The 12,156-nt window shown below is 38.0% G+C and overlaps 1 protein-coding gene across 2 annotated transcripts in view; it reads right to left on the bottom strand.

Annotated features, from left to right (window-relative positions):
- Window positions 1-384: 384 nt before the first annotated feature.
- grid1a (glutamate receptor, ionotropic, delta 1a) overlaps window positions 385-12,156 on the bottom strand; it is a 233,530-nt gene continuing 221,758 nt past the window's right edge. Inside the window, exons 13-16 of one of the 2 annotated variants that reach the window (XM_016668021.1) lie at window positions 10,830-11,025; window positions 9,513-9,679; window positions 5,741-5,981; window positions 385-1,236 (exon numbers count right to left, since the gene is read on the bottom strand). In XM_016668021.1, the coding sequence (XP_016523507.1) occupies window positions 799-1,236; window positions 5,741-5,981; window positions 9,513-9,679; window positions 10,830-11,025 (1,042 nt within the window). In that variant the 3' untranslated portion in view covers window positions 385-798. Of the gene's footprint in view, window positions 1,237-5,518; window positions 5,982-9,512; window positions 9,680-10,829; window positions 11,026-12,156 lie in introns of both variants that reach the window. The other variant, XM_016668022.1, reaches the window with a different exon arrangement.

Below are 12,156 nucleotides of genomic sequence, written 5' to 3' on the forward strand. Positions count from 1 at the left end.
GGACAAAGCCCACTCGGCACACAGAATAGATGAAGAAATCACACCCATAGACTGAGGCAACACAACGTAATCACTATCCCAATATGCTGCTCTATATTTAAAGGCAACCTTAAACAAAAATGATCGAGGTAGCAGTATCAGCTTGAAGAAAGAAAGAAATCTTGCAGTATCCAGAAAACATTTGTTTTTCCTCCAGACTCGGACAATGCAAGGTCAATTGCAAAATGATTCTCTTATTCCCAGATACTGTAACAATGCACTGCTGTTTTGAGATATTTATTCAAACACACAGCTTAGTCATTTGGTGTTAGTTTTTATTTTTTTTTATTAAACAAAATCAACTCTTCCCATGTATTTTGTAGTGTGAAATGTCATTCCCCCCCCCCCCCCATGTATTCTCACAGTACAATCAGTTAATGTTGATCTGAAAGAAAACATCTTTAAACTTGGCACTTAGAAAACAACCACAAAGAATTGTCACCTTTATTCATTGAGAACAAAATTTACAAAGCCATTCGAACAGTCGTTTTTTCCCCCCCCCCCAATCTTTTAGGTTTTGTTTTTTTTGTTTTTTTAAACTCAACTGTGAAGAATATTCAAAATACACTTTTTAATGTTGCTTTTTATTTGTACTTACAAATATCTACAGTAAAGTCTTTAGAGTCCTGTCGTGTGTTCGTCTCAACTTGTAATAAAAATCCTTTGCAGTGTTTATTTATATCTCCTCGTACTGTAGGCACTCCAGTTAGCTCTGGACTCTTCTGTTTGAGCTCGAGTGTTTGTGAGCGATCATCATGCTCAAATAGACGTCCCGTGGCTGGGCTCTCTGGCTTCTGGGATGGGTCCTCCTGGCACTGGTTGGTAGGACAATGGCATGGGTGTCTTGACTGGGCTTTGCCGGAAGAGACCCCCGTTGGGTGCTCTGTGTTTGCACCGGATGGAGGGCATCGTGGCACTGCTAAGCGGCAGGGGCAAGGTCCTGCCAGCGGCTGCTCCCAGTGTCCTTCCTGCCCCGTGGCTCTCCCGCAGGAAGGTGGTCACGGACAGAGGCGGGGGCCCGCGGTGTGATGGGTAGTCTCGAACAGACAAGGCCTCCAGAGACTGACTGGGCTGGATGCTGCCGATGTCAAGGGCGGAGATCTCGATTGACTGACCTGGCAGCTGCTTGTGGGCGAGATCCTCGTCCAGGAGGCTGTTCAAACGCTGGTGGACCTGTTCCAGGTTCACCTCTTTGTCCTAAAGATGGATGAAAGGGAGGGCGGTGCCAAAGAGTGGATGAAGAATAAAAGGAAGAATTGCGTATGGAGGATTTATTGGAACAGAAAGAGCAGGGGTGTTATGATAAATGAAAGCGAAAATAAATGCCAAGTTGGGGGGGAATGTTGGGGGAAAGGAAATGAAAATGCAGAATGAAAAGAGATTTGTTACAGCAGGCCTCGTTTTCAATTTTACTTCTAAATACATGTAATGCACTCTATCCCACCAGCATTAAGAACATGCATTGTCCATGCGAGTTTGAGAGATGCTGAAATACGTCTATTCCAGCTTTTCTACATAGACTTTTTTACTTTGATATTTAAGTCAATATTCTGAGTTTTCAATAATAAAACTCAGTTACTGTCACAAAATACCTCCAATTTGAGTTGGACTTAAATGTGTTGCTTTATGCATCGGGCTTTAATTTGCTTTGCATAATTGCTTGACCGTGAGGCGAGACGCGTCCACAGTCGGACTCATCTGGTCACAACACTGATTCCAATGCAACACATAAATGCAGAGACACATTTAAACATTTAAATAAGGTAACTTAATATTCATTTCTTGGTAGGAGTGTGATGATGCATCTAGCTTACAAGATGATGCATGATGTCGGTCTCATGGGAGCTAGACAAGAGTTTAGCAATACTAGGGTAGATAGTAAAATAATAATTTAAAAAAATGTTTTAAAGACGTTTTCATAGGTTTGACTGGTTTTTATTTTTAGCCTGGCCATTGCTTTCCTATGCAATTATGCTCTATTATTTCTCTTCACTGCTTTTCTGGGCTTTCTGCCATTGAAGTAGATTTTTCTGGTAGAATTTCAACAGGGCCAATTAGTGAAAACAAGAAGTTATGAACAATGATATAAAATTTCTTTCTTTCTAGCAATCATCCAATTTGATCATTCTTCTAATTTCAGATTTTGACTGAAAGGAACAAATGTAATCTTCTACTGGAATCTTTAATATGGCTCTATTTAGCACCAAGTACCAAAGCAACTTTGGTTAGCCAGTTGTGAAAACCTCTAGCCACTACAAATGACTAACTTTTCTCACTTAGTCAGCCTCTATTCAAGTGCTGAAAATGCTACAAAGCAAGCAAAAAAAATAAACATTTATGGCTTTGAGTGTTTTTGCTCAGCCCAAGGAGTTGTTTGTTTTTTAGCGGCCAATATGAAGCATATTTCACTATCTGGGGATGAAAGCAGCTGGATAGCAGTTTGCAAAACAAACTTAACTTTGGTAAGAAATTTCGTTATGTTTTGAGATTAAATGATCTTGTGCCAGCAGATTTCACCACACCCCTCTAATTATATATATATATATATATATATATATATATATATATATATATATATATATATATATATATATATGTAAACTTTTGTTTTTAAAATGGCTTTCAAATACCTATTAGTTGGGAGATGAAGCCAAACAACGAATGCGACTGAGAGACATTAACCAATAAATGTTTTCATGCTTCATTTTCTTTTTTTTTCCTATTCATGCACCCATCTAAATCAAACAAAACAAGACGGTCAGACACGGGACAGACTATGAGATGAAATAATGGATGATGTGCACCCCTGCCCAGGCCCCTGCCCTGCCCTAATTCCCTGTAGCGACCAATTGACTAAAAACAATCAGATTGGCATTTTGGGTCGTTCTTTAAGTTATTCAAAACTCTCAGCCTCCTCTACTATCGTCACGACATATCACTAAACAAAAAAGAAGTTTGACATTTTCAGAAAAGAGTGATGATGAGACTGTGTCCACACTGACTAGTAACCAATTGGGAAAAAAATCAAACACACATGATCGCACTGCGATTGTGCATCCCATCTAATGCTTTTTACAAGCATTATGATCTTAAAACACCAGAAGGTGGGTCTAACCTCAATAAAAAATGTAATGGCCTTAAGATTATAAAATTGAGAAACGTTTTTTGGAAAAAAAAAGAAAACCTGCCTTCCTACATCTCTGGTTCTATCCAGAGCTCAGAGGTCTCACTGGCAAATCTTCAGCTTTGTTGTATTTACAATACCTCTGTCCTTTGTAAGGACTTTGCTCTTTGTGCAGTTCATACTCTAAAAAATGTTGTCAGTTTCAGGAGGACCTAGTGAAACTCCTACTGTATGGAAGTATGTCAGCCACACCCCGATCCAGATGCACAACTAATTTTAACAATTTTCCCCATATTTTTGTGTTCAAGAATAATGCTCTGTTCTTTTTGCATTATTTTGACTGAATCTTGGAGAAATCTCTAGTGAGTGAGTTAGGTTTAATACTGATGAAATGTGCTATTTAGTTGTACTTTAAAGCTTTTTTGCATTTTAAAATTTCAAAAGTTGCAGACATCTTGGGGTAGTGTTGAGTTAATTTATCTCTACTTTCTTTTCAATGATCGGCTCAGAGGCAAAAACATTGCCAAGCGTCATTAAAAGGTTAACGTTCAGCCATATGGTAAATGTAAAGGAGCGGAAAAAAAGGTTTGCTGCTCTTGAGGTATGGAATTTATTTTACAGGTAAGATTGCCAAGGGGATAATTTTTAGGATGAAAGCATAAAACTAAGCTATAGCTCTGAGTCACAGTCAGTCTTAATCCTGACATAAATCTCCAGTAGCATCTCATTTCACAGATTATTAGTGCTCTGGATCTTTTCCTTTCCTGTCCAAGTAATACCAGGTATATAAAAAAAAAAAATTAAAACCATTTTCAGTGACGTCAAACCATTTGGCTGATCCCTTTAAATTGTTTTGTAGGTTTTCATTTAAAACAGCTTTCACTGTTCCTATACACTATGCATGGTGCCACCAATAAATCTGAACTGATATCCAAACCAAATCCTTTGAATACAATATGCTCATTCTCTGCAGGTTTGAAAAAAATAATCTGTATGAAATTGTTCTGAGGAACAATATCCCTAAATAAGACAGTCGCTCTGCGTTTTTTTTCCATATGTCTGTTTTGAACAAACAGTTTTGCAACCCTTATGGAAATTAAAAGAAACCAAAGGGTAAAAAATGATCCATAACTAATATCTTTAAACTGACAGACACACACACACACACAGTCAGATTGCACAAACTATTTCACTTTTCTAATATATTTAAAATTAAGACCTTCATTCTCATTCCTTTGGAGAGATGTATGATTGAACAAAGATTTATGTTAAATCTCATCATATTTGGTATTCTGAATATTCAAGGTTTTTTGTGAAACCATAAATATTGACTTATTTAATTTGTTTTTGTTATACTGGAGGTTTTGCAAATATTTGTTTGCATACTATAAAATAAGATCCAATTATTGTGAAAGAAGAGGAATATTAGACATTTTGGCAAAGTTGTTTCTGGCAGCCCTAGCAATAATAGTAAGCAGGTAAAGAAATTAAAAACAAACAAAAAAACCCTATAGGCAGTGTTGTCAACATGAACATTGTGCAGATATAGCTGTTATGAACAGAGCTTTAGAATATATTGGACTTTTTTTATTGTTATCCCTCATTTCTCTGCTCCTTTCTCGGTTCTTTCCTTTGTTCAATGTTTCAGCCTTAAACTTCAGCCTCACAGTGAATAGGACTTCAAACAAAGAAAGATGTTGGGTGAAAACACCTCGACGTGCCTACAAACGCAACGACTGCAACTAGTATTGTGCAAATATCACAGCTTTTGAATTTCAGATGACGGCAATTTGCGGTTATGAAAGCCGAGATGCACGCAAACTCTGAACTAGACGTTAGCAGCAGTAACTCATGTTCTTGTTGCCATCAAAGTGCTTTCTAATTTGGTTCTGCTTCTGTCATGGGACTGGGCCTTAAATGGGTGTTTTCATCCAGTATTGTCAGACAGGTTGGTGAAGGCTCACACTTTAGTTTAGGGATCCATGTCAAGCCTTAGTTGTCTGGACGCCTCATGCGGAGGGGCTGCCCAGTTCACAGCAGCAAAAGTAAAGGCAGAGCTCTAAAGCTTTAAGACTTGAATGGATTAGCTAAAGAGAGCTATTGCACAACTGAAGCGCTTATCGACTCAGAGTACAATTTCAGTTTGTGGTTCTGAATTAGCGATACGATGTATACTTTTGTCTTCACAGCTTCTCCCACATGAGCACCAGCGACACATTTTGTGAAACCAATCATAATTTCTCTGAAGTGCCAGCATGAGAGAAGCCTCAGAAGTCCCCGCCTGAGCACCCCGCCTCTTTCCCGACATGAGAAGGAATGAGCAAACTGATGTCTGGACTGTCACCAAGGGCACACCTATTATAACTGGGTGTACTGAAGCTCTACTAAATCGGGGCTGGCGTCACCGCCTGCTGGATCCATAAAGTAGAGTGTGGCAGTGGCGTCCCTGGGCAGGACCGGGGGGCCCGGCGGCCTGGGTCTCGACCGAGGCCTTGGTGGGGCAGGGGGACCCGTGGTGACCACCATGGCCCGGTTCTGGTTTAGCAGGGCTTGGCCCGACGAGCTGTCGGTGGTCACCTCTTTGGGCTGCTCTCTCCGGCAGTGGTTGCTGTTCCACAAGGTTTCCAGCGCCGCCACCAGCAGGGCGAGCAGAAGCCCGGCGGCTAAGATACAAAATACGCCGGCAAAGCTGTGCAGACGCAGCGCTCGTCCTTCTGGCTGTGCGTCTGCGTGGCTCTGCAGGTCACAGCGGCCTTTCTTTGGCCACCATTTTTGTTTCAGGATGTCTAGATCGCCTTTTTCCTGCAGCTCCAAAATCCTGCAGAGAGGGAAAAAAAAACAAACAGATTGGTTTCAGACCCTCTTTGCCTTAGACGCGCGTTTTCATGTTGCGTCGCTGCAGGACAGCAAGCAAATCCATCAGATGCAACGATCGAAATTAAACGCTGGCTGATAAAATTGCTGAAATAGCAGAGCAGATAATTGATAATTAGCAACTTTTTATGGACAAAACATGAAAGAAATGTAGAAAATAATTCTTGGGCAGATCAGAAGAATTACCACACTATTATTATGTAACAATAATTAAATCGCACAGCTCATTAAATAAATCTAATAAGGAAAAATGCAGCACCACTAATGGTATCCATTTGCATTGACTGTAAGATCATTAAAAAGCCATAGATGGTAAAGTGCTATTAAACACTGCAGGTTTTAGTTTACAGCAGCAGAGTGCAAAACATAATGATTGATTTTAAACAAGATCTAAAAGCCCAGTTTTTGAGGAAAAAAAAAAAAAAAGATGAGGGGGGCATGGAGGCGCCGTTGCATGATAATGAATCCCAACACTTAAATACAGCTACAAACTTACAAACTGTACAGTTAATGTATGAGAGCATAAAAAAATAGAAAGCATAAATTCAGCTGGAGTGCAGCTGAATTTAGATGAGTGGTTTAGTTCAATTGTAATTAGGAAGCCTTTTTAGAAGTGAGTGGTATAAAGACACTGCTAGTTTTCCTATTTATTAAATAAGAACTAGATGTTGCGATAAGATATACTTAACCAGCATCCAGAGTATTTTGTGTCATTTTATGCTACATCATAAATAATGAAAACATAAAATAAAATGTTTGCTTTCAGGTTCAAAACCTTGGTAGAATCAGAGGATAGAAGATCGTACACCTTTACGAGAATTCTGCTACAGGTGCATTTCATTAAATTAGGACGTAATTGAATAGTTCATTTATGAAAGAGATTGAATTAAAAGGTGAAACATATTAGATTACACGTTATCACAGTTAATTTCGTTCATGCCTCACAGCTCATAAAAATTCTGTTTAATTAGAGTTGAGACCATTAGACTTGTTTTTTTCTTAAAGCAGAAATGTGATCTTGTGGTCTTATTTTGGGAAAGAAAACTGATTTTACATCCTCCCCTACCCAACTATGATGGAGGGCTACAAAAGGTCACTGCTATACAAGCTGGCTCTTCAGAGTTGAGTAGTGGGGGTGGGGGGATGGAGAAAGTGCAGATTTTAGAGAGCTGTGAAGCAAAGCAAACGCAACTGTTTAGAAATTCACAAAGCGTGAGCTGCAGCTGGAGTCGGTCCTTCATGGGCAGCCACACACAAACCCATCTAGGACATGGGCTACACCTGTCGCCTTCCTTTTGCTAAGCTACTCGCGAGCCAGATACAACGCCAGAAGCATTTTAACAGGGGTCAGGAGAAACGGGACTGAACCACGGTCATCTTTTCATTTCATCTGGAAATCAAGGTTCCCACGGTATGGAGGAAGAATTGAAAGGCACAGAGGCTGGAGGTCCAGTGGGTGCTTTCAATGATCAGTGATGTTTCATTGGGTTTTATCAAGTTTTAAGTGAGCACAGCAGTCTCCGCGTGTAAACTCTACAACAGTTCAGACCCCAGTTTCCCTTTGCCGATGGATTTTTATGAAGTTGCTGATTTCATTTCAGTGCAGGACTGAACGTACCAATAACTGCTTTAATGATCAATGTATTGCCGTGCTTATATGACCACCAAATTAGTGTGATCTAAGCCCAATGAAGAGTCTATCAGGTACTGTCCAAAAGAAGATGCAGCTGTTTAGACCCAAAAAACAGTTGCAAAAATGCAACACGATGAGCTGAAGGCCACCATTGGGTCTTGTTAGTCTAATTCCCTCCATGCTTTGCTGCATTGACAGAATCATGAATGCAAAATACACACCGACCAACTATTGAATATTTCTAACTAATGGTATGTGAATTTACTTTAAATTGAGCATTTTGTATTAAAAATCATTGTATTGTTTCTTTATAGGAGAAAATGACAAAAACCTCACTGTGTATTGAATCTAAATAAAAATGAATTACTAATGTGAACTTTTTAGATGTGTCGTAATTTATTGAAAGCACCTGTATGTAGGAGATTAGCATTTTAATTTATTATTATTTTTGAAAGATATATTTAATTCCATGCTGACGAATAAACACTCATACATAGGAACTAATCATTTCACTGTGCTGAACGGCTTTTATAAGAATTTAATAAATGGATGATTAATTTGTGTTCTTTTGATCTTCTGCCACAAAATGATTGGCTCACACATCTCTAAATGCTTCCAAATGCTGTTCAAGAAAAACAGCTAGCATACATATGCTTAATTTCTACAACTATCTGCCTGAGTGAAGCCATCACATATAATGGAGTCTTTTTTTTTTTTTAGTTCAGTTTTTATTTCACATTCAGTAAAAACAAGAAGATCCTATCCTGCATGGCTGCTAAGTTACAATACAAGCACATATGATAAAGCCTTGTGCTTGTTGAACAAAATGACATAATTGAGCCCATACAGAGTTTGCTTTGTCTACAGTGAAATAAATAGGTGATTATACAGGGTTTCATATCCACCTGATTTTAAATGTTGAGGGACATTCAGTTTCTTTTCAATCAGCGATTAAGATCAAATTCCACAGATTAGAGTAACACTGTTGCCCCGATTTAGTATTTGGAAGATCTACCTAAAAATACTATGCAAAATATATTAATGGCAGGTCTAGGAAATCAGGTTTTCAGTGTAATATTGGTATTCTATCCACACCTTTCAATGACTCCAGATTGGAGCCATATGTGGCTCAGGTGTTGGAGAGCTTGTCATCATAAAGGAGATTTATTACAATGGTTTCTGATCCCATTCACATCTCATGTTCCTAAACATGAACGTCCTCACATCTTGCCGACTCATTGTCTCACCTCAGTCATTAGCAATATGCGATTCATGCCACGCATTTTCTATTTTCCAATTGGTGATGAACAAAATAAGCTACAAATTGTTTATGTCCTCTGCATTTTTTCTTTTTTTTTTCTCTTTTTGCAATATCCCTTTCTTGTTGCTTGTTCAAAGACTTTCCCATGAAGCGTTTCTGTGTTTAATAAATCATATCTAAAATCAGGCATTTTGTTTTGATGGTTAGAGAAAAGCATCCACACAATTTTCTTGGACAACGTTTCTGTGCTGTATTTTCAAAATAAATCAAGGTTCACAATGTGTGGACACAAAGTCATGCAAATTAACCGCACGCTGTAATTTCTGTGAAAAACAAAATCACTATTCAATGAAAGTAATTTTGATTGTAGCAGATATTTTAAGCTGCAGTTTTAAAAAAAAATAAGCTAAATTTTAATTAAAATTTGTATCAGCCAATAAAAGGTGATGATTTTATGAGTCATAACTTCAAAAATGCTAAAAGTCTTTTGTTTGAATGATTAAAAAACGCTGCCTTTTCTACCAGACTAATTGTTATTGGATGGATATGGGATGGCGTGAAGCGATTACCAGAGTACATACTTCTGAGAGAAGAGGTCTCTGTACGGACTGCCGTGTTGCAGGGCCATGCCGTAGCCTCTGGTGCTCATGCTGTTTCCTGCTATAGTCAGAGTGCAGTCGTCATCTGTCAGAGCAGCGTACTCCACCACCGCCATGTCCCACAGGAAGGCGTACGACTCCCGCTTTGCCTGCACATTTGAAACAGTTTCCACAACACCCACAAAAAAACAAAACAAAAAAAAAACACACAAAAAAAAGCAGGGACACGGTAATTACATTACATTGCTATGAATCATGTTCATAGCAAAGCATCGCAGACGCGGATTCCACTGCTTCAACAGGCATCGTTTCATTCATTACATAGCACAGTTTAAAGTTGCAGAATGAATTTAGAACAGATTTAAATTTCATTAAAAACGAAATGCAAAACAATACATTGAGTACTAATGACTCAATTAACGTTTTGTATTGGTTCCTACCAGACTGTATTCTACTCGGGCATCGGCAAGGTTGTTTAATTACATCCACCTACCCTCTACTGCCCTTGTCTAGTTTAAAAAAAGATAGAATCATCCTTGTACTTTGTTCTTTCTTGATTCAATTTGCATTGCTTGTTGGGGCAGTGGACCGAGTTGTCTTTAGTAGGAAACACAATTCAGTCTAAATGTTCTAAATGTTTTCTAAAGAATAAAAACAGAGTCTGAGTCAAAGTTGAGCAACAGCCACACTTTTGGATTTCTTAGGATACGGTGTTAAAATGTCTTCTTATTTTCAGATTCTCTGCTGAAAGAATAATGCAAGACACAAAATTGGTTTTTCTAGCCACAGTCAAATTTTAATTCTCTTTTTTGTCAGCTTAGAAATGGCCAGAGTTCAGCCCCACTGGTGCTTCTACGTCTTTACAGGGCTAAAGGTAAACTCACAGTCAATTTGCAAATGCTTAAGTTATTACTGTCAACTAAAAGTCAGAATTAAAACATAAGGAAACATTTGTGTCTTCATGTTACTGTATATGCAATCAAGTCAAGTCAAGATGTCTAATCATACACAGTCTGCTTTGTTTATATTAGAGATTCAATTGTTTAACTGCTAATGTCTCAGTTATTGAAATATTTGCAGACATTTTCATTATTTTCTTAACATTAGAAACATCTGTTTTGTCATGTTGAGATATTACACGTTACGAAAGCTGCCCTGTTATGTTTATTACCATTTGCATGTCTTAGCAAAGCCCTAGTCCTGATGTAGATATTTTGGGAGCGATTTTTTTAAATTGTAGGTTTAATGGTTGACCACAAGCTGGTTCTCCGGGATTTAACAGCCAATATTAACTCTCACCTTTCTGATGCCCTCTGATGGACTTGAAACAGAGTTATCAAAGCCATTGTTCTTGTTGACGACCTTCCAGAGCTCAGCAAACGTGCTGTCCTGCTCCAAAGGGTTGGTGCCTTTAGCATGGAAATATTCGTACACAGCTGAGTCTCGCACTGTCCCATAGGCAAGGTCCGCTTGTTTGGAAAGGTCCTGGAACGACCTTATTTAGGGACAAAAAAGAAAAGTATTAAAGCAACAATAGGTTTCTCTAAATAGTATTTCCATGTATCAACACGTAGTTGTGTGTTGGCACAATGTTGGTTGTCCTTTTTAACCTAACCCTCTAACCCTACCCTAATGATTGCTTTCATCAATTATTTCATATTTAAACACATTTGTCAAGTTTAAAACTTTGCAACTCCACAATTTTTAGTGACTTTTAAACACTTTTAAAAACTTTACTCAGATTCTCATTCCAACCAGCAGTGTTTTTTTTAAAAAGGCTCAGCTTTGCAGTTTCCAAACTCAAGCAACCGTACATCTACACACCCTGAACCTTCCCTTCAGCTATTTATCAATTATTTGAAACATCTTATCCACACAGTTTTAGATTTCCTTCTTGGTTTTACTTTTCTGCATATACGGTTCAGCCCAAAATTATGCATGACTTTGAAGGATGTAACGTTTTCATTCAATCAACATGTTTCTCAGACTAGAATACCAAGTTCTAGTTCTAGACAGAGTCCAGAGCTGAGTATAATGGAGAATATGTGAAGGGAGATAAAGATTAGGGTGATGGAAAACCGACCTTTCACTTGGAGCTGATGACAAAAAAAATCAAGTACTTGAAATACCGGAAGAAAAACGCAAAAACGTGCAAAAAGCATGTTTTTGCATGCTTTTCGCATGTTATCAGAAGAGTTTGATTGTTTTAATGTTTTCCAACAATTTTTTTTTTTTTTTTTGAAAATGCAACTAAAACAGATTTTTTTTATTTTTTTTATTTTGAGAGTTTGCTGAGGGCACACACATTTTTCCTGCAGAAAGCAAATTGCTTATGTCCCTATGAGGCTGTCTAATGCAAATTGTGCATTTTAGAAATGGCAAATATTCAAACAAATGTTAATTTAACTATCAACTTAAATAACCAGTGACTAACCAGCTGTCATCAATTAATTTATTTGTTTTAATATTTTAAAGTCAACTGCTAATGGATACTTGCAATACTTGTATTTAAATGCCTAGCATAAAGCTACCATTCTGAATACACACTCGGATGGATAAAAAGATGGATGTACAGATAAAAGAACAGAACTGTTGCTAAGCTTGTCCTTTGTTCAGATATTCATAT

This window comes from Poecilia formosa, unplaced genomic scaffold (genome assembly GCF_000485575.1).
Source record: "Poecilia formosa unplaced genomic scaffold, Poecilia_formosa-5.1.2 Scaffold12, whole genome shotgun sequence".
Lineage (NCBI taxonomy): Eukaryota > Metazoa > Chordata > Actinopteri > Cyprinodontiformes > Poeciliidae > Poecilia > Poecilia formosa.